We start from the raw sequence: 22,606 nt of genomic DNA, 5'->3' as shown, positions 1-22,606 counted from the left end.
TATTTCTCTGGTTATTTTTTCCCATTGGTATTACCTCCCATTACATCATTTGCAAAAAAAGTTTCTGCTGTGATTGGTTTTACGGGAAGTAGAAGAGCTTGGTTGGGCTGTGAGGACTGACTTTGTGACATAATAATGCCGTAACAGAGTAAATTGGCTAAAGGTTTCTATAAACGAAGTTTAAGATTCACGCAGTAGCTATCTAATAAGTGTGGCAGCCAGCAATGAGATTAATTAAGTACCTGGAAAATAGGTCAAGGCTGTATTACTGAGCAGTAGGGTGAGATCACAAATAAATAGAGCAAAGCGTTAGCGTGGACTTACCGGGGGGGAAACTGATCCTGATAGAACAGTGGCGGCTGCTTTATCTGTGCTGCCGCGAGCCATTTATGGTAGCACTCGGTGAGATGGTGTTTATCATCATGGAAAACAGGAATTCAGTAGAGTTTGCATTGAGTGTGTTTATTGCCAGGGAGTTGCATTGTAGTGCAAGTTCTCCTGCTTGCTCAGGGGCTGGCATCAGTTGCACTTGTGAATTATTTTCCTCATAGCTGCATTTGGCTAGGTGCTCTTAATTCTGGTGGTGGTGATGTGCTCCTCTCCAGCCTTGAGAACTCTTCGTATTCAGAGAGATTTCATCAGCTAGAATAAAGTTGCATTGAAAAATTTCCTGGAAAGCTGCCCCTGACCTGAGGTCTCTGCTGGGATGTGTGGGTTTTTTTCTGTTTCAGGTTTTTTGTATTTACATGTTTCCTCCCTCCTGTCTTTCAAATAACTACCTACAGAAACAGGGAAATGAGACCGGCTCCTGTATAACAAGACACCGGAGACAAAGGCAGGGTGTGGGGAGGAAGAGTGAGCTTTCAACTCATCCTGCAGAAGATACAACTGCTAGAAATATTAGGTGTGTGTGCTGCTTTTCTTGCTGTGTGCTTCTACTTATAGCAGTTGCTTCAAAACAAATACTGGTTTGGAGGTACTTTTTTGAAAAGTATCTGTCAGCTTGATCAGGTCTGTTCAAGGGGATGGGATGCTGAGCAGCACTTCCAGAGGCAGCATTGACTTATCAGCCTCTGGGTAAAACAGAATTAAGTACGCTTAATTCTTGTGATAATCCCAACCGAAATGTGTAGGCATGTCAGGCTGTGCTTCTCCAAGCTTGTATGTTTAAGGATGCACCTCTCTGTGCTATTTCAAGGGATTGCATTCTTACTCTTTCTTGCATCTTCCATCCTGCCAGTATGTTGATTAAAGCATCAAAGATCCTTTTGACAAAACACTGCGTTTTGAAGCAGGAATTTTGTAGTTGGCTTTCTTTGCATGTATGTGTGTAGGGGAATAAAAGCATTGGTAAGGGGAGCAGCTTTGTTGTGTGAGGCTGAATGTCTATTTCAGAGGAACGTTAAATACAGAAGGAAAACTTCTTTTAGTTGAGCTGAATCTTGATGTTGCAGTGTGAGGTGTGTGAGGTGGTGTGGCACACAGCTGCTGGGCACATAGAGAATAGTTATTATAGGCAGTTTTGTTTTCTGCATGGAACTTTGTGGAAAAAAGCAGAGACCATCCATGCTTTTTGAAATCCTTTTATTAGACAAGCCTTACCCTCACTGAATATGTGATGATCTCATTCCATCTGCAGAAGCATTACAGCTGAGGTAGACTGCTCTGTTGCCTAACAGCAGTGTGAGTTGGGTAGAGAGCAGGCCTGGGAATCGACTGGTGTTCCTCGACCAAGGAAGGAAGAAATGTGGGAGTAGGATGTGCTTGTGCTGATACCAGCTCTCCTCAGTTACACGTTGCTGTTTTGTGAAACTGTATCCCCCTTTCATATGTCAAGAAAGCTCATTCGTACCTTTCTGTGTTTTCTGAGTTTCTTCAATTAGCTGATGATTTTACAGTTATCTCATTTAGAGGAGAATTTCAGAAGTCCTGGCATAGGATTAATTTGATGAAGGAAACATCCTTAGCACTTTGCTGAAACTATGGAGCTCCAGTAGGTAGGTTATGTAAACTCATAGCTAGTCATATACTTATTTTCAGCTGGCCTATGACATTTTCTTGCCTTAGAAAATAAGGGTAGTGAGAGCTGAGCTCAATGGTGGGGACCTTTTACTAAGTTAATGTTTCTGTTCCTAAGTCACTGAAATACTGTTTTTCTTCAGATATCTTGACTGAAAATCTGAGACGGAGTGGAAAATAATGTATTGCTTTCTATCCAGGTCTTGGAGAAAAATTCTTTGTTTGGGTGAAGGTTGAGATGGATCTCTAAGCATCTGAAACTGTTTCAGAACTCTGGGTGGGTTGTGTGCCAAGCCAAATATGAAGGAATTGACAAGGATGAGCACTGTTGGAGATAGCTGATGAGTGTGCAATGCACATTCATGCATTGAATGATGATTTAAGTACATTTAAAGCACCTTTCTATATGCTATGGTATGGGTTATCTTTGACTTCTGTAGGCAGTGAACACCCTCTATTTGACCTGAAATAACCTGTAATGAAGCACAAAGCCTGGAAAATCCTGTTACCTGTTCTTGGTCTCCCTGCCCTCCCTCCATAGACCATTTGGAATATAAAAGAGACAGAAGCTCTTGAGATTTCTGGAGAAATTGAAGCTCTGTTTCTCCTCAGAGGCGCTAACTTTTGGGTAACAGATGACCAGAGGAACAACATGTAATTGTGAAAGTGGGTTGTAATCTGTGGCTTTAGTTGATAGTGTAGTATTTCCTACAGGGTAGGTGCCATTGTCCTCCTTCCCCCCCTTAAATCTTCAGTTGTTTTATTTCGATGTAGTGAATGTTGGGAAAGATGGCAAGAAGCGGTTTGAGTCTTGGCTTTAGGTGCAGTTTGGGGATAATCTTTGTACAGGTTTGTGGTATTTTTTCACATAATGTCACTTTTCTTTTTCTTACAGTGTCTTGATATTCAACTTTAATTTTCAGAGTAGTTAATTTTCTGACAATGTGGGGTTAATCTCTTGCTTAGCAATTTTGCTTGGAAATGGAAGGAGAGCCAAATAACTGATGTGGTTTTTAAGCAAATCAAGTAATTTAGTTCTGGTTTGTTGGGGTTTTTTTTCTTTTTTTTTTTTCCCTTTTTTTCCTTAGTGACTTGGAATCAGTTTAAGTTCAAAATATCTCTGTTATTAACTTTTCATATTTAATAGCCCCATCATTCAGTAAACTTTTTGTACAGTCTTTTTTCACCTTGTATTTTCAGAATAAAGTAGGAAATATTCCTTTTTGGAAGTATGGTCTTTTCTTCAACTCTGCTGTACCCTACAACAGTTGGATGAAGGATGAAGCCTGGAAAAATGTTAAGTTCACGTTCCACAACACAGCAACAAGACAAGACCCAGTGAAATACCCAAAGACAAAACAGATACAAGAAATATTGTCATATATTTTTAGTATTATCAAAGCTCCAGAAACTATCTAAATACTAAAAGAATAATTGGATCCTTATGTAAAGATAATAATTATTGCATGTTGTAATACTCCCATTAAAAAATCCTATTTTAAAAATCTGTAATCTTAAACTTGTGTGACTCCATTCTTGGTAAAATAATTTAACAGTTCTAGAAAACTATTTTAGTGCTTTTAAAAGCAGATTAGAAATTAAATGCTTGTCATGTAGTAAGTCAGCTATTGTCAAACAAAAATCCCTTCATATTTGTATAAACATCCCTTGCTGAGTATGTGTGGCTCTGCAGTAACTGCCTGTTCAGAATAAGTGGTGGAAAATGTAGGGACACAAGCTCGGGTACTAATATCTATCCAGGGTCCCATTAACATCCTCATTGGAACAGGAAGATGTGGCTGCAGTCAGAGGTGCTCACAGCCACTTCCCATACAACCACTGTCTAATCCACTGACTTGAGCATTTCTTGCCCTTCTCTGTACTGGAGGCTCTGCTCCTTCAGGTGTGGACACTGGTGTCCTGCAGCTGGTTTTATGTGACCAGGACGCTTCGCTTCCAAGGCGCAAGCTTGGTAGGAACTTAAATTGCTGGGTGAGACAGACTTTTATCACAAAGCTGAAGCTTGGCTGTTGCCTTGCTTTGGGGCAAGTGGTATCCAGTACCTGAGAGAACCTGCTTTGGGTTATGTTAGGAGCTTGGTTAGAAGGTGAACCATGAGATGGAAGTGTGTCTCCTCATCTTGTGCTCACCTTGTCTATCTTGAAGCCTGATGAAGCCAGATAGGAAAACTGTTCTCTGTGCAGAAAAAAATGCCAGTAGGACAACTTCAGCTGGGATTTCAGTAACTGGTGCAGCTGTCCTTTGTGTAGGACTGCTGGAGTGTCTTCATTGCAAAGAGGTTTGCTGCTTTTATTAGTGTGACCAAATCCCTCCAGACCCGCTCCCTTGGGTCTTTGGATGTGGATGTGGCTTGCAGCAACCTGGTCTAGCGGAAGGTGTCCCTGCCCATGGCAGGGGGTTGGAACTGGATGAGGTTTAAGGTTCCTTCCAATCCAAACCAGTCTGTGAGTCTATCATTCTATGAACTGCCATCTGAACCCTTCCCTGATGTGGCTGGTTCACATTGGAACAAGTGCCTGCCCACAGGAAGGAGCCAGCATAGACACCAGATCTGAATGAGAAGACTGTCATGCAAATGCAAAACCACACAGAGAGCACAAACGTCAGTACTGACAATCAGTACAAAGCCTTATTTTTTTTTCTTTCTTTTTTTTTTATTTAAAAAAAAAAACAAAACAAAAAACCAAAACTTTGGCTTTTAGCTGGTGATTTAAGCTCTGTCTGGAAGGTAACAGTAACCACTAGCATCAGGTATTCATAAAAATTATCTGTATGCGCAATTTAACTGAAACTGCAGTAATTCATGTAAGCTATTTCCTTTTTCATACTTGGATACAAACCTACATTTATTCTTGTGTTTGCACAGTCTGTGTTGCTTACTGCTCTGTTTTGCTTCTTTGTCAGTGTTCACAAAACCTGGTGTTAACCTTTACCTGATTCCACTGGCTTGAGTAAAATGTGCTGTTTTTGTTCCCCTCTTCCACATGGTGCAGGTTTTGCCTGTGTTGGTACACAACAATTGGTGGAACTTGCACAATTTCCAGAAGGCTTTTTATTCGTTTCTTGTAAGATGTTTTTCTGCGTTTTTGACTGAAAAGTGCCTTGTGCATCATTGCCTTGTAAACGTCGTCCTTCCTGTGTTTTCCTAGAAAGTTTGGTCATCTGTTACTTCCTACCCTTTTCAATTATTCTATGTTTTCTTCCCCTTTTATTCAAGCAGCTTGCTTGTCTACAGTCTCTGTTCTAGTTGAGAAGTTTTTTCCACAGCTTGTTTTTGAAGCTTCAAACTATTTATAGGGGTATAGGGTCACAAGACCTTCATTTTCAGCATTTGAATATATTTCATATGTGAATTTTGGTGTTTGGGACCTTACTTGTGAAGCCTTCTGGAAGGAACAGGCTTTGTTCCAAAGAGAATTAAAAAGCTCTTGGTCTCCTTTTTCCTTATCTATTAATATCAACTTACTTTGTGAGTCAAGAAATTAACTTATATTGAGCCTATTAGGAACGCATTGCTTTCACGAGATTCTGAAGGGGTTTTTTAATACCTTTTCTTTATGGCTTTTGAAATGATGCTTTGGGCTAAATTCTCCCTTTGCCTGTGTCAGCTCTGAGCTGTGCATAAGGACATGGTGGGTGTTTTTCTCAAGAAATACATTGGGAGGTCTTTGCAGCAAGTGCTCCTGGAGACTAAGTGTGTTCTCAAAACTTAGTTGATGAGATATCTAAACTTTGTTTCAAAGATTAAAACCAGTGAATGTTTATTTATGCTGCAAATGGAAAGATTGTTAAATATGTAAGAGAACACAACAGGAAAAACTGACACATATATTTCAGTATTATGCTCTAGTTAGTGGGGTCATATGGTGCCTGTGGTCTTGCCTTTCTTTTTGCTTACTTTCTGTATAGCTAAATCAGTAAATTCCCCTGCACAGCAGAGAGGGAGAAAGTTCTTGCACTGGTGGCTCTGGGAAATATTATAATATGGGTTATTACAGTTACTGATTCATTAGGAGGCAGAAGGCTTAGCCTTCTGTGAGAGAATATGCATTTCTAATACACTGATTTCTTTGCCTGTAGGAAACTCCCCTTCCTGCATGTATTTAGAAATGTGAAGGAAGCGGTAAACACCTCTTTTCCCCTCTGTTCTTTATTGCTCTACATATGCCATGTCTAATTTATACAGCTGTTTTCAGTAAGCAACCAATGCTGTCTCCATGATGTTGTTGCTCACAATGTGTTATAGAGCAGAAATATATTTAAAATGCAGTTTTAAGTAAGGAATTTGTATCCTAAAAAAAAAAAGATAAGGACTCTGAAGAGTTTTCGTTCTGTGTGTATAGAAACCCTTTCACACCCTTCTGTGTGAAAACCCCTTTCAAATGTATACTTTGTGTGTCTGTACACCTCAGTCAGTGTATGTTTGAAAGCTGTTACTGAGTGTAGCTGAAGTGACTGACCTGGAAACTATCAGGAAAAGATAAATTAAGGGAAATATGTCAGATTAGATGTCTTCATTCTGATTTAAGTGTAAAAGGATTAAACCAAAGAAAGGCTGAAATTCTTATTTACTGTAATGTTTTGGTTGCAGAAGGAATTGAATGTGATCTAGGCATGCTGTCTTGGCAGCTTGGAACATAAGTTCATGCTGATCCTGTTGGAGGAGTGATTATGATTTTTCATGTATTTGGGGAAAGTTGTAGGTCAAATGTTACCTGCTGCTGGGTGGTTCTCAGTGTGTAGGAAATAGCTTTGCACAGCTCCTGAACTGTGCTGTTTTGGTACAGTGGACCTTGGTTTGTGAATTTTTACATCACATGCCAGACTTGATAAGGTCGACAGGCTACTTGTGTGTCTGCTGTTACGAGCTTCATTTGCAAGTCCTGTGGGGAACAGCAGTTCTGTAGTGTTGTACTAATGCGTGTTTGGTCCAGCTGAAAATCTTTTGTAATAAGAGGGAGAAGGGTAATGTTGAATGAACCTCCCTCCACCTTGAGTGGTTTAGAGGACTTGATGAAGAAACAACTTTGTGAAAGTAGTTTTTTCAAAATGGGCGTACAGATGTTCTGGCATGCCAGCCATGCTGCGAATGTGAAGTAGCAATGAGTTAAACAGCCATCTAGATTTATATTATAGGAGCTGCATTCGATATTGTCTAGAGCCATTCTAAAATGAAACTTCTTAATGAATTTCTTAGCTGGGTTGGTCCATTTCTAATTCTGCCCAGCAGACTAAGAATGCAAAATTAAGCAATGAAATCAAAGTAAAGTGGCTGAAAATAGGAAGTCAAAATTGCATACATATTTATATAGGAAGTTATGGTTGGGTGTTTCTGTTTTTGTTGTTTGTGTGTTTAAAGAGGTGGTTTGCCAACAGGCAATTTGAGCTAACCCCCTCTACCAGATTTTATTTCTACTTTATGGAAGGTGGCAAAATCATTTGGAAATACAGTAAGCATGGCTTTATGTCCTACTTCTCTACTTGCTGTGATCTGTCTTGCTACATGGAAGAGCAACAGGCAGTAGCAGTAGTTTGACTAAATCCTTAAGTTCTGTGCTGTGGTACAGAACCTGAAGGTGTGGGCTCTCCTAAACACCGCCAGTAGGGACTGTTGTTTTGGTGTGCCTGCTGGTTTTGAGTTCATAAAGAATTAGTCTCTTAAAAGAAGAGATTTGGCTGGTGAAGCCCTGGCTGGTTAACACACACCGTTTGTGTTGATGGAGGCACATTCTGATTTGGAGAGTGTGCTCTCACTGGGGCTGATCCCCGATACTGTGATGCTTGTGCTTTCTTTCCAGTTGCGTAACGGCTTCTTGCCCAGCAGAAAAAAAACCAAATGCTTGAAGTATTATTCCATTTGTCTTTTTAACTGATTGCAGTCATATTGGCATCACAAGATGTAGCTTTTGATACTTGTGGAAAATATGAATATAGTGATTGTATTATTCAGTGCTACTACTGGTAGATACGACAGTGTCTAGCCCTAGGAGTTCACTGTGATACTTCATGTAAAATGTGGTTGTGTTCAGTGTATGGGGTCAGTTCTGTTTCCAAGTATTGAGACAATGGTGTATTTGATGAGTTTGCTTCAAAATGAACTTGTATTTTCAGTTTCTGGTATCAGTGTAACATTTGCAGCGCCTGATTAAAACTGTCTCTGATGTTGTCCAAATCTAAAAGCAGCCCCGTAACAGTTTTCTTAGGTGGGTAGTAACTATGTTTTTCAGCTGCAAAATTAGATCGTATTGTCTTTGGACAAAGCTTGGAACCAACTTCTGGCCTTCCAGCCTCAGCCTTCACCCCTGATTTATGCAGGACTGAGGTTTCCAGATCAGGAGAAGGCTGCCAGTGGCTTAGCTTGATTTTGTTGGTGCATGCTGGGCCAGGATTCCTGAGCTCTGAAATACCTTCTGTGTGTTAATCAAAGACCATAATTACGGCTTTTGTCAGTGGACTCTTCTGTTTGTTATGCCTAGAATTGGCGAGCTGGCATCAGAACTGCCTCTGCAAAAGTGCCTCTGCATCTTGCTGTTCTTGGTGATGGAGTGTGTGTATGCCTGTGCAGTTCATGTCCAGAATTGCCTCCGTGGTCATGTGAGGAAACAAATGCTGTGGCTTGTGTTGCTTGAACGACATTGGTGCTTTCTCCTTTGCTCCACTCCCTCCCTTCCACAGGTCAGAGATCTGGTTTCGAGGTAGCTGGGGGTGGGGAAGATTCACTGAACTTGTATCTCTTTACATTTTATACTTCCTATGGATATGTTTTCCTTCATAAATTGCAGGAAACCTCAATTGACTGTGCTTTGTTATGAATCGTACAGCTGGAGTAAGGGAATTCCTTAGGGCGAGCGGTTCATGGGTGTGAAAGTGCGCCCATCAGGACAGCTTGTACGGCTCCATATCCAAAACAAACAATAACAGAGACGTGCTGCTGCTACCAGTAATAAGTTTTCTTCTGGGAGGAAAGAGAGGATGAATAACTCAGCTTTGTATTTGTTAAGTAACTTGAAAAGTTGAGCAACACCTAATATAAGAAGTATAGTTTTCTGTTGTTGTTTTTTTTTTACCTGGGAAAAATGACTGCTGGTATCTCAGTGCTTTCAAAGTGACGCATAATGTAAGCAAAAGATTTCATAAGTGCTACTGCTCAAATTGTGCATTTGCTGGAAGCTACTGAGCTTTCAGAAAGCCTCCCTTGATGCCAAACTGCACTGTGGGAAGGGTGTGAGTGTCCTGGAACTGGCTCTCTCCGATGGAGGCTTGAAAGAAGTTGGAAAACAAGTTCTCTTGAGTTAAACTGTAACTATAGTATTAGGTGGCTGCCCCTGGCTAGGCTTTGCCCACTGGGGGTTTTACTGCAACAGCAGCAACATGGTGATTGTGCTTTTGGGGGGCCGTTAAAAGGGGTTGTTTATTTTGCAGAAGAATGAAGGGTGTTGTGGCAATTTCTCTGCAGCTCTGCTGCAGTGGTTTTAGTAACTAATAACTTTGCTACCTCTCCCCCCCAACTCTGTTATGAGGAAATGTGAATTTATAGTTAATTATTAATGGTGGTCAAACCTGGAACAGCCTGTGCTTCTCCATGTTGTTAGTCTGCCAAGTTGGTCATGTTTTGAATTTGCCTAGAACTGCTTGAAAAGGCTGGAGACGTAGTGTTAAGAATCTAGTAAAGAACGTGATGACAATTAGGTGAACCTTACAGAGATGTTGCCAGAAGTGCTTCATTTCACTAAGCAATGTCTGCTTGTTTCTCTGTTTCTGCAGAGAGAAGCTTGACCAGGGTGGGGGGATGCAAACTGTGAAGCACCTCCTGTTCATTGTCATTGCTTTGGGAAAACATACTTATTTATTTCTTTAAATGAACAAACAATGAATTTACTTATTTAAAATATGTTTACTTCATTACTTTGTTCAAATTTTCTTGAGAAGCACAGGATTCCAGAATTCAGTCTTACCTATGATCAAAATACACACATTTTGTATAGTTTAATGTCTAATAAGTCAAGTGTAGAGCTCCCAGTTCTCTCTGTTTCAACCTTGAGAGCCAGGAAGACACGTTTCCTTTGAAGAAAGCCTATCTAGAGGTAATAATGTAGTTGGTAGGTGTCTCAGGACAGGCTTTCTTTTCCAGATCCCCTGCAGTATTCACTAGCAGGGAGGTTGCACATGAGTTGTGATGCAGCAGTCTCAGTACTGGAGCAAAGCAAGCTGAAGAAATCTGGAGCCTCCTTCAGCTTGGGAGCAGTCACTGCGCTGGAGTAGAGTTACTGTGATCATCTTGCACTTGGGGAAGGACAAGAGGGCTTCAGAAATGTGTGTAGAGGGAATGGGCACGCTGCTCTGAGACTAAAACTGAATCAGGCCCGAAGCTGCTGTAGTAGCTGGAGACTGTCTGTCACCTGGGCATTGCTTTTCAGCCCATCTTCTGGTGGATTTGTGTGTTCTGCTCTGGTTTGCACCCTGGAGAGGTCATGTGGTGCATACATTTGGGTGTATTTTAAATTTAACTGGAAGGTTGCACCAGATTCTCATGGGTGTTCAAGCTCAGGTACCCTCACTGAAATGGCACAGGTTTGTCTTTCCTTTAGCATTAGTTGCTTTGCTCTACACAACCCTCTTACTGTGCTGCTGGACTTGTTAATGTTGATACAGTGTGGGCTAGGTCTGTATGAGGCAGCAGTGGCAGTCTCAGTAAGAACCATGCAGAAAGATGTATAAGCTTAGGGAAGTGATTTGTGAGGAAGGGGGAGAATGAAGGATCCATGCTGCGATAGGTGACAATGTGCAGTTTATATTTTCTTTTATCAGAAGACCTGCTTAAAAAACAAAACCCCAAAACAAACCAACAACCAGACTTCCTGCACCAGCAGCTCTTTACACTTTCCAGTCTAGCTGTCCATAGGATTATATTGTATCCTGAATCCCACAAAATAGTAAGAAAACCCCCAAACCCTGCAAACATACAAAACCGCAGCCAAAACCTGCCACCACTAAAACCTCACCACCCCTAACCACAAAAAAATCCCCACCAAACCGACAAAAAACCCCTCCCTCCTCCCCCTCTCCTGCTGTCTGGGTGGGGGGGTAATCAGTTCTGTTAATAAACTTCACTTCCCAAAGTGAAGACCTCCAGCAACTGGTTGTGTTGGATAGTTGTATGTTGTTCTGGGGTATTTTTGTTGCATATATGCTAATGTGTAGTAAAGAGTGTACTGTCTGAAAAGTCCTTCTGAGCACTGCTTGTGAGTGCATGGCAGAGGTCTTTAAGAACTGTCAAGTGTAGGATGCTGCAGGATTTTCATGTGCCTGTTTCACAGGAACACCTTATTCCTTGGTTATGTGAAGATACTCTTGCTTCTCTAAATGAGATTGTATCTTGAAGTGTATGTCTAAAAAAAGACAAAATAAGGGGGGTAAAGGGGAAGTTGAGAAATCAGATGCTTGTACAAGAACTCCAAGGCCATTTTTACTTTTCTGGAGTAAAATTTGGCTTTTTTTTTTTTTCCATGTTTGCATCAAAGGCTCTTCTCTCAGGGTATGTAATCCCTTTTATTTAGTGCCTTCCCCCCCCCCCCCCCCCTTTTTTTTTCCTCAGGGTTGCTAAAAATGTTCTTATAATAACTCAATAAACACTTCTTATCTGAGAACAGAGCTGTTCCTGTGGTCAGAGTTCAGGGTCATGGAGTGAAGCCTAACATGCAAACCCAAAAAGATGATAGCCTATTTTTTTCTCATGCAAATGAAATTAATTGTAAAGCTGGGTCTGTGTGCTTCCAGTCCTTCTGGAGTGGTTCGAATAATATGAGCTATAGAAGTCTTGCATGTTTTTGAAGACCAGTGATCCCAACAGGCTCAGGTAAGGGTTTGAGTGGTCTTCTGGCTGTGTTGGAGGACCATCATTCCCCTGCTTTCTTTGCCACCGGGTTGTTGTCCTGTCTTCAGAAAACCTCCTCAACTGCAGTGTAGGTTTATCACTGCTTTTTCAAAGTAGTCATCTTGAGAGCTAGTCTTAAACCCTTGGTGTGGAGCAGAGGGCCAGTGGCAGTCCGTAATGCTGGGTGGCTGCTAGCCTTTTCCAGCTGTCTACATTGACTGGCTCTGGGCAAACAAACAGCTTTGGAAAGGAAAGGGTTTTGAATTTTTCTTCTACTGCTGGGGCAAAAAACCATTACAAGGTACTAAACTGAGATGATGGTATGATGATTTTAATTGCTCTTAAGCTGCTAAATTGTGAATTTGCATAAATCAAATCACAGCTTCAGAATAATCATGCCATGTGTTTGGTTAGTTTACATTTGATCAGTCATTGCAGTGTCTGGCTCAAATTTTATGGGACTCATCTGCAATTTAAATACCCATTGCCAGAATCTTCACGTGCTTGGTATGACAAAGTGATTTAATTCAAGTATTACTGGTATTGAACTTGTTTTTGAGAGCTGACCAGACTTGTATAAGCCAAAACATCCCTGGAAACTTGTAGTCATTTACCATTCAGTGCCTTTTTCTTAGGGTTTAGCACTATGCGACGTTAAAGCTTAAGGCTGGTGTTTGACAGCTCTGGAAGGAGACACAGTAGAGTGAGTGCAGAGATGAGAGCTGGAAGGTGCAGCATCTGAGAGAGGTGAGGTCTACGCAATTTAACAGGGAATTGAGATTCCTTATCCTGCATGCGGGCCAGCTACTGCTGTCCTCCCTCTGATGCTCTGCTAGGACCAGACTCTTCTTCATGCCTGCTAAAGGGGAGGTACGGTGAGGAGCGTGGCTCTGCTTTCCATAGAGCTGGTGTCCTGAGCTGGGGACAAATCTGGGGACTAATCCTGTGCAGAATGGGGCTGCTGTGCTCAGGAGTTTCCCAGGCGAGCAGGCTGCTTCCTGTTGTGAAAACTGATACACAAACTAATGCAATGGGATGCTGTATAATTTGCAGAAGCTACTCGTTTTTTGTGAATGGATTAGATTTCAGGTAAATTAAAGTGCACAGTAAAGTTGCAGTTGTTTATGTGAACATACACATGCTTCTGTAAGGTATTTTGGGCTCTGACACACACTTTGCTTTCTCTTTCATCACAGTGAAATTCTTTGAGCTTTGACAGTTGTCATTTGTTCTCAGAAGCCTGATGGTGCTTATGATGAGTAGGTCTGATACATTGTGGAACAGGTAGCTTTTCAGTTATTTTAGATCACTGTTGATAAATATTTGAATTATTTAACTTTTGCTACCGAATGTTTTTATGTAGAATTTTTTATTTTAAATGAAAGCTGAGTTTTTAATAGCACAAAGGTAGTTCCCTCATTTGAAAAATGACAGCTGGTGGCTTGCTGCAGACTATCTTAGTCGTACCCTGATCAACCACCAAAAGCAACTACTGCAGTGACCTGCTGCTGCCACAGCCCTTGTGTGCACTGGGAAGGCGTGGGGACCTTGCTGTGGGCTGTAAGATACTAAACATGAAGTAACTTTAGGCTAGTTCATTTGGAAAATCTACTCATGTCCTGATCTTTTTAGAAGAGGAAGCTACTTGGAAATGTGAAAGCAGGATTCTCACTTGCTTTTTCTTTTTCTTTCCCTCTGTAGGTATGGCCTCACAAGTCTTGGTCTATCCACCATATGTTTATCAAACCCAGTCAAGTGCCTTTTGTAGTGTGAAGAAACTCAAACTAGAACCAAGCAGTTGCGTGTACCACGAAGGAACCTACCCGCAAATCTGTGTGAATGGTAAAAACTTTGGAATTTCTCCCCACAGGGTTAGTACATTCTTTCAGACTAAAAATCCATTTGACAGATCTCGAGGACAGAACTTTTTGTTGCCGTCAAATGCTGTTGCTTTAACAAATATTGCAGGTGCTACAAAAGTGTTAGTGGCGTGGGCACAGCAAACTCAGTTGGAGGCACCTCCGACTGGGGCAGATACCCTGGAAGGGCCCCAGCGATGTGGATTGAAGCGTAAGAGTGAAGAGTTGGATAATCAAAACGGCACGATGCAGATTGTTGATGAACTGTCCATCCTGCCTGCAATGTTGCAAACCAATGTGGGAAACCCAGTAACGGTCTTGACAACAGCTGCAACTTCAAAACCAAGTGGTACAAGTGGAGACGGAGATTACCAGTTAGTACAGCATGAGGTATTGTGCTCTGTGAAAAACACTTACGAGGTTCTTGATTTCCTTGGGCGAGGGACCTTTGGACAAGTTGTGAAGTGCTGGAAAAGGGGTACAAATGAGATCGTGGCAATCAAAATCTTGAAGAATCATCCTTCGTATGCACGCCAAGGACAAATAGAAGTGAGCATATTAGCGAGACTAAGTACTGAAAATGCTGATGAGTTTAACTTTGTGAGAGCCTATGAATGCTTTCAGCATCGTAACCATACTTGTCTGGTTTTTGAGATGTTGGAACAGAATTTATATGACTTCCTGAAACAAAACAAATTCAGCCCTCTGCAACTGAAAGTAATAAGGCCTATTCTGCAACAGGTGGCTACTGCACTGAAAAAACTAAAAAGTCTGGGTTTAATCCATGCTGACCTCAAACCAGAGAACATTATGTTGGTGGATCCTGTTCGACAGCCTTACCGGGTTAAAGTAATAGACTTTGGATCTGCCAGCCATGTATCAAAGACTATTTGTTCGACCTATTTACAATCTCGGTACTACAGGTAGGTGTCTTTTCATTTGTTTTTAGCTTTTAATGGAATAAAGTTGCATTTATTAAAGTTAATGGCTTAAATAATTACTCTTCCAGATAACTAATAATAACTTGCACAACTTAAGGACCATCTAAGAAAGTTTAGGTCATACTAAGATTAAGTGCTCGGTTACCATTTTAAATGTGGATACTTGCTCTTAATGTTTTTATGGTGGTGTTTTTTCCTAGAAGTATGCTTTGGGTTGCACTCTGAATCCATCACTCTGCTGTTATTTTGAGGTCTCTGATGAGACGTTTTAAAAGGAAAATAGAAAAAAAAATTTAGCTTTCAGTTGCTTGATTGGGGTGCCTTTGATGCCTTTCCTGCTTCCCTGATGTGATGATTTTTCTCTGTAAGCAGCTGGACAGTGTACTAGAAGTGCAATGTTTTCTGTCCTATTGCCAAAGATTATGTAAATGTCTCTGTTTTTTTCCAGCACTTGTAAATATTTTGCCTAGTTCTTATAAACTGCTTTCTGACTGAGTGCCTTCAGCAGCTGTGAACTTCAGTGAACCTCTGGAGTTAGTGAGCAATAGGATACTTAAATATTTACAGTGATACCAGGTGAACATTTAAGGTGATTTTTGGTACTTGGTTGCATTCTGCATTGGCCTCAAAATGGATTCATAGTTTTGATTTTTTGTTTGTTTGTCTGTTTTCTAGCCCTTTCTTTGTATAGTTGTCCAATCATTGTAGTGTTAAAAAGCTATTAGTATTTAGCATCTTTTGAGGTCCTTTTGATTCCTTTATAAGCCGCACTTGTCTTGAATGAAGACCTCTTTCAATTCTGCTTTGCGTCGGTGGCAATAGTATGTCCTGTGTCTTGCCTGTCTGCCAGTTCAGTAAAAAGCTGGTAAATTAGGACAATGAGTAATTTGAAGAAAATGTAGATGCAGAGTTCTCTATTGGTTGTGTGATTCAAAGTAACTCTTGTGCAGCATGGCATGCAGTTTCTCAGATTTTATTGCTTTGGAAGCACCTGACTGGTGTAAATAAGACCAAAAAATATGAATTTGATCCAAAAGGACTTAAAATAGATGATGCCAGGGAAATGTAAAGAGAAATGCATTAAAGAGGAATGAGAAGGGACTTCAGAGGATGGGATTTATTTTGCAGGAGGTTGTGCCTTCTTGTCAAATCAGATAAGCAGCTATTTATGAAATATAACTGTACTTAAATGTTTTTTGTATTAGGAAAGGTTGGGAGTGATAGTGCAGGTTTGACTTGTTTGACTATGGCATGTTGAAACAAACCCTTTACAAAAACCAGGCAGCGGTTGGGACATTGAAATCTATTTATTATTTTTTTAATTTCCCTTAAGCGCAGCGGGGCTGTGTGCTTGTGTAAGTTATTTAGCAGGAGAACATTTGTTTAAATAGATTTTTATTTAAAGCTTCAAGCTGAATTAATCCAATTAGAATTCAAACTGGAGACATTTTTTAGAAAATGCTTGTTCCGCACAGCACCTCTTTTATCAGCATGATCCCACGTGTTATTCTTCTGCACAGCCTTTGCAAACTGTTTCTGTGCAAAGCTGTTTGTGTATTGTCATGAGGCATACCTGTAACCCCTGTGGGTTGGGATCTTGGCATGGTCAGAGATGACCATGCATGAGATTTAGTTTCACCAAGTGACAGGCACAATTCAATATTTAGACATTTATATGCATATTTTGTATGTAATATGGTGTGAACCTGGCTTTTTCTGACATACAAAAGGACTTAGCCAGGCCTAAGAATTTACAGGAAAAGTTATTAAGAGGAAAATTTTGTTTCAAAATTACTATTTTAGGATCTGAGGTCCTCAAAAAGGATGGACTGAAAAGCCCTTAAACAACAGCACAGGCTGGGAGGGTGCAAGACTGTCCCCACAGCTTCGGGATGCAGCTTCTCAACCGTGTGGTGCCAATGCCATCCCGTTCCACCTTCTGCTCTCCTGCATCTGCCTGTGCTGGTGCCAGCTGCAGGAGGGAGGGATGTGGCCTGGAGAAAAGGGAGGAACTGTGTTCTCTGGCAGCTCTGGCAGCTTATGCCACCGTCATTTTCAAGAGTAAAATCTGCACTTTCTTTATGGAAGGCATATGCCCAGCAGTGTCTATAGAGGTGTTACGTTGGATGCTCAAGAGAAACCCATAAAGAAGTATCACTAAAGCGAATAAACGGTTGTTGGTTGTTGTTTGGTTGTTGTTTGTTTTTTACCCTCTCCCTCTACCCCTTTTTTTGTTTCGTGTTCATGGGACTGTCATGAGCTAAATATGAGAATGGAGAAGACCACAAAAGCCAATGTTACCATGGGGTTTTTGAATGGTAGCACCAGTATTTTACATCAGTAAGAGGAAGTGAATAATGAATTGGAAAATAAGTATTAAGAGGATTAGGAATTAAGGGAGGTAATTCAGCCAGGTGAGTGGATAATGGGCTGCCTTACTTACCTGAGTCAGTAGCAGAAGAAGAGGTGGCCTACTGATGGCTACTGGAGATATTAGAGTACTTTTGCATGAAGAGAGATTGTGGAAAAAATGAAACTAATTGGATTTTAAAAGGGTGTAGTGAAGCAGAAAGATGGAGACAAAGTGGATGCAGTGATAATGATCTGATGTTTTCCTGTTTCAGCTTTGTGAAGCAAAGTGATAGTACGAGACTGGTTAAGTATAAAAATCGTTTTGACATTTCAGTACTTTTTTGGAAACTTCTGACTGTTCCATATTGCTAGAAGTTAGAGTATGGATATGAATAAATACCAACCACAATACATGTCTTGAATCCCAGATTATGTTTGTTTTAAAGAGGAAATGTTATTCTGAATGCTCTCTCCTTAAAAGACAGTGTCTGTGCTTACATGCCGATTTTATGCTGGTTGGGATTTTAATAGCTGTGGGCTAGAGAGATCTGGTATTTGAAGCCTCTTCTTCACTGCTGGCCTCGTGTTAAAACTGTTGACTTTTTATGAATGATCTAAGTAGGTAAATAACTAAGCAGTGTATACATTTTGGAAAGAGGAGCAAACCCTTATGTACAGTGTAGGTGCTCAAGCTTTGTCGTATATGGGAATGGTATGATAAGTATGTCGCTGTCCTTTCGGTCAGCTGTACCCCAAATCTCAACAAGGGGAGTGATGCCTCCAAAACCATCCCCTTACCTAAGCATGGTGCAGGTTGCAAAAGAGGGGAATCAACATGTTTTTTTCTAAGTCTGATGTCTTGTGCTCATTTGGTGAGGCAGAAAGTTTCCTCAGGGCATGGTGTTTCCCTCTAGAAGTAATTTTCCTTTGCTGTGACTCTCTTCTAAGGTTAGATGTATTTAGAGAAGCGGGTGTCAAAAGAGGGGTTCCAAATGGCAGGCTCCAAGAAGCAGTAATCTCCAACAAGAGTTGAGTGATTGGAAATGGTCGAGGCAGTCCTGCCTTTCTGCCTTGGGAGCCAAGTTGCTTTCCTTTCTGCTGCCATGAGAAGCAATGGCCTTCTCCGCATTTTGTGTTCGGAGAGAACTCTTTAGGTCTGGTTTCGCAGCAGACCTCTTCTTTCTTGTGGTACTCCCCCCAGGAATGTGTTTGCGGGAGAAACTTCCATTGAAACATGAACAATTTCCCCTTTTTGCAATAGCTGTGCACAATGCCAGCGGTTAAGGAGTCCTGTGTTACTCACTAGCTAATACCCCGAGGACAGAAATGCCTTCTGTGCATCACTGTCATCTGTGGCATTCAGCTGTTGTTCAGAGTGGGTGAAATAGTACTTAATAGGTGCACAGGTCTGTGTAATGGTAACAGCTATATGGCAGGGTTTGGTAATGAAGCCTCTTCCCTGATCCTTCTCCCACTTGTTGCTTGGCTGTAACACCAACTGAGCTAATAGGATACATTGACATGTTGGCATTGCATGTTGAGCATAGATCACTAAGGGAGAGCTGTAGTGTGGGCAAAGCTTCATTATTTCTAGGGTTTGCTGTTGGTTGGGAGGAGTTTTTCAAGGGGAATCACCTTCCTGTTAATTTTGATTTGGGGTTTTCTTTTTTAAAGACAGGATTTTGAAAATGACACTTAAGTAAACCTCACAAAATTTGTCATCCACAAAGTCCTTCTAAAGTCATGTACTTAACATTAGCCATTGCAGGTGTAGGAGTGAGTGTGTGACTTTACTGTGTGTTCCTTATGCACAGCTTCCACAGGGAGTTGAGCAGTCCCTGCTCCACTGGCCCGTGTAGCTGCCCTAGTGGTTACATTTCCTGTCTTTTGCCTCCTGTTTCCGAAGGAAACATCTGCTTCATCAGACTGTGTCAGGTTATACTGCTGTTAGAGCACAGCTGGAAATCTTCCTGAAAACATGTTTTGAGAACAAGCAGTCAGTTTCCTGATGGAAGGATGCTCCTCTTGTCTGTCTGCAACCTACTGTTCAGCATAGCCACATTCACTGGCAAAAATGGAATGGTCAGCAAGCAATGTACTTAATGTCCATATAAAATGGGGCACCAGCTGAACCTGTGACAGACTGATGGACAACTTGAGTGACGCTGGCTGAATGGAAGGTGTATGGTTATTAAGGGATGCTTGTGGCAGAAAACCATTTCCAAGCCCTACTGGTGACAGTAGTAAAATACAATCCCAGTTATTCAGCAGTGTGCCCAAAAGGAAGAGCAGATGATGTGAGCAGATGTGGTTAGTGGAGTCAACTCGTTCCTGAATTGGACAGTGATATCCTTTCTCCAGTCTTCCAACTAAGGATGGTCGCTAATCAACAGAGTTGTTCCAGACAAAATGCCAAATGTCACTAGTGTTGTGGCAGAGCTCAGAGAGATGGAAAAATTGTTGGATGTATTCCTGTTGGATGAGAGCAGGCTTTTCCCCCTCCTCTCACCCTTCTCTCCCATGAAGGATCGGAGAGGGTGGAGGAAGAGTGACAGTCACAGTGTCCTGTAGTGCTGACATGGCTTTCACTCACCCAGTCAGTTCTGCTGCAGCTTGGAAGAGTAGTTTGGTCCTGTGCGCGCTCTTCTGCTTCAAAGGGATTTGGAAAAGGAATAAAGCAGTTAAGTTGTGTGGCTTAACTGCTGCCGTTGCACTGGGCTGCAGCAAGGGCTACATGTGCGCTCTGCGGCTGTTGCACTAGGACAGCTTTTTATTTATGACTTTTTCAGCTTCACGCTTACTTTCAGAATAAACCACCAACAACTTCTGCTGATTTTTATGAAATTTATGTGATCTGTTGTTCTCTTAATACATTTCTTTCAAAATCAGAAAAAAATTCTCGTGGCTGTAAATTTCTGGAGAGGCTTGGTTTTGCACTGGCCTGTAACTTGATTAGATGTAGTCCTTGTCACTCTGGGGACCCCGGAGGGCACAGGCTGACAGTGCCTCCCTAGAGTGGTTTTGTTAAACTGAATGTTTTCTTCTTGTAGGTTAGGATTGCCAGCAGGATGGGTTACTATGACTCAGTAGCACATCTGCTGCGTTGGAGTAACTTACTGATTATTTTCTCCTACCATCAGATCAACATACAACTTAAATACATTTTAAATATAATAATACAAATTCTCTTTATAAGGAAGACCAAGGGAGAAATGCAGAATTGACATGTCAGGAGGCAGCTGCTTTTTCAAGTCCACCCATTGTTGTCACATACTTGAAGTTTCTAGATAGGCTCTATCTAGAGTGGGAAGTCTTGTTTTTCTCCATTCACAATGCCTAAAATTCCTTTTCTTTCTTTTTTTTTTTCTCTTTTTATTTTTTAGAAATTTGGTCTTTAGATGTGAAAATGAGAAGCAGAGCCCTGTTAATAAATCGAGTTCCTGTCTGTCAGGGAAGTGCAGTATGTGAACAAGCTAAAAATGCCTCTGTAAACAACTTGCACTTCAACATGCTAGCAGATGTTATTCTATCACTTTGAACTGTGCATCACTGAAGTGTATTGGGATATCTTAAAATAGTCAGGGGTGGTGGCCAGAGACTCTAAACTACTATAGATGGTGAGGCAGTTTTGCTGCTGCAATGAAATAAGCCAGAAGTACTCGCTGCTAAGGTCGTTTGCTTGCTCAAGGTCAGCATGTTCAAAGTCAGCTGCCAGACTTGTGGGCATGGTTACTGTCAGGAGTCCTGACACTGCAAGGATTTGCTGTTACAAGTGAATTGGGACACTTCACAGTATTTTCCTCCCTTTTAAAATTGCAGGGCTGTGATTACTGGTTTATTCTCTTATCTGAGCAAAGAGAACATAAGGTCAAGATAAGCTTTTGTGGCTTGTGTCTGAACAAATTGCTATATTTGTTTGGCAAGATTTTGTTTGCATTTTTTTGCACAATGCTCATTAATTGTTTAACTGACTTCCCATTTTAAACCTCTATTTTACCATTACTAGGAACTAACCAAAACCTTTCTAAGTACCCTCCAGGAATGCCAACCTTAGCTCATCAGAACTTTATATAGCTCTTGATAACAAATGTAGTTTCAATTTTCTATTACTTTTTAGTCAGCATAATATCATATCTTATATCTTTTTAGTCTCTATTCATAGAGGCAAAAATAAGAGTAGATATTTTGGTAATCGTGTGGGTTATTTGTGGTATTTTGGCATTGGGGCTTTTGGTTTTTGTGCATTTTTTGTGAGTTGTGTAGGAGCAACAACTCAAATCAGAGTTCAGAAAATGGTTCTCCTAGTCTTGAGGTTGTTTCAGTTTGAACAAAAGGGAGATGCTTTCATAACCTTGAAGGTAAAAGACCTCTTGGTTCTTGCTGTATTTCACTTTTTTTTTTGAGGTTGAATGATAAACCCAAGTTTGTCAAGGCTAAGGGAGGCAGCCTTTATTTTTTTCACGCATTAAGATAGATGTACTGAAATGTGATCCTTTTCTTCGTTGCACTGGTACTTACGTCACAAAGATCTGTTCATCATACATCAGGGCGTACATGAGTGTGAGTTTATCAAGTAATTGCAGAGCATATCAGTGGCGGCTACAATGCTGTATTGGTAAATATTGTGTCTAACTGCTCCCACTGTGCCTGGTTTGAAAATATGGCTGTGTATTTCTGTTGCAAGAGCAGCTAGTACTAGATCTAAATCACTGTGATTGAAAGCAAAGCCTAAGCATCAGGCCTTGTCTCTTCCATCTGGCATCCTTTGTCTTTGAAAGAGGGCTGTTTTGTGGGTGAAGGCTGCCTTCTGCACCAGCTCACAGTATCACAGCATCCAGCACGGGTGAAGATGATGGAGTGTATGCATGGGGGAAGAAGTCTACTGCATGTGTGGTTTAAACCCAGCCGGCAGCTAAGTACCATGAATTCTGGCATTAATTGGCAAGGGGCAGAGGTGTCTGACATGAAAATAAGTCTTTGGGATGTAATTAAGTAAAACTAATATTTGTGTGAAAATAAGTTGCCTGAAATGGCCATGTTGTCAAACATTTATACTGTATGTTTGAAAGTCCTTGATCTGACAGGGCTAGTTAATAGTTTGGAGGAATTTTTGTTTGGACTATTAAATACTTTATAAGAAGTGAAATTAAATCAGGGGGCTTGGGAAGGCAAGCCAAAAGCAGTTCACAGATATTTTGAAGCAGGTACATTTTGAAACTATGTTACCTTAAGAATATATTACTGTGTTACTGTGCTTAAAAATCTTGGTTGGTTGATCCTTGGACAGCAACAGTTGATTAAGTTGATTAATGTTATGTAAACCAGTAGTACTTGTGGGTAAGTAAGTAGGTGTTTATGCAGATGAGGTTGTGCTGGTGAGGTGAAAAGTAAAATCATTTTTATCCCTGTGAAGCATTTATTAAAACCCTGAATCTCCCTGCCCGTGTCGGTGCGAAGAATGTGGGAGATAGGGCAATGCCTTCTGTCCCATGTGCTTGCTGTTGGCAGTGGGCAGAAGCATACACTGGTGGTACTAAGAT

General features: G+C 41.0%; 1 protein-coding gene across 4 annotated transcripts in view; it reads left to right on the top strand.

Annotated features, from left to right (window-relative positions):
- The window catches only part of HIPK3 (homeodomain interacting protein kinase 3), a 65,618-nt gene that overhangs the window by 1,628 nt on the left and 41,384 nt on the right, over nucleotides 1-22,606 (top strand). For all 4 annotated transcript variants that reach the window (XM_065683215.1, XM_065683216.1, XM_065683214.1 and 1 more), the window contains exon 2: nucleotides 13,616-14,696. In XM_065683215.1, the coding sequence (XP_065539287.1) occupies nucleotides 13,618-14,696 (1,079 nt within the window). In that variant the 5' untranslated portion in view covers nucleotides 13,616-13,617. The remainder of the gene's footprint in view (nucleotides 1-13,615; nucleotides 14,697-22,606) is intronic.

Source organism: Lathamus discolor, chromosome 6 (assembly GCF_037157495.1).
Source record: "Lathamus discolor isolate bLatDis1 chromosome 6, bLatDis1.hap1, whole genome shotgun sequence".
NCBI classification, from domain to species: Eukaryota; Metazoa; Chordata; class Aves; order Psittaciformes; family Psittacidae; genus Lathamus; species Lathamus discolor.
This window is presented reverse-complemented; position numbering and strand designations above follow the sequence as displayed.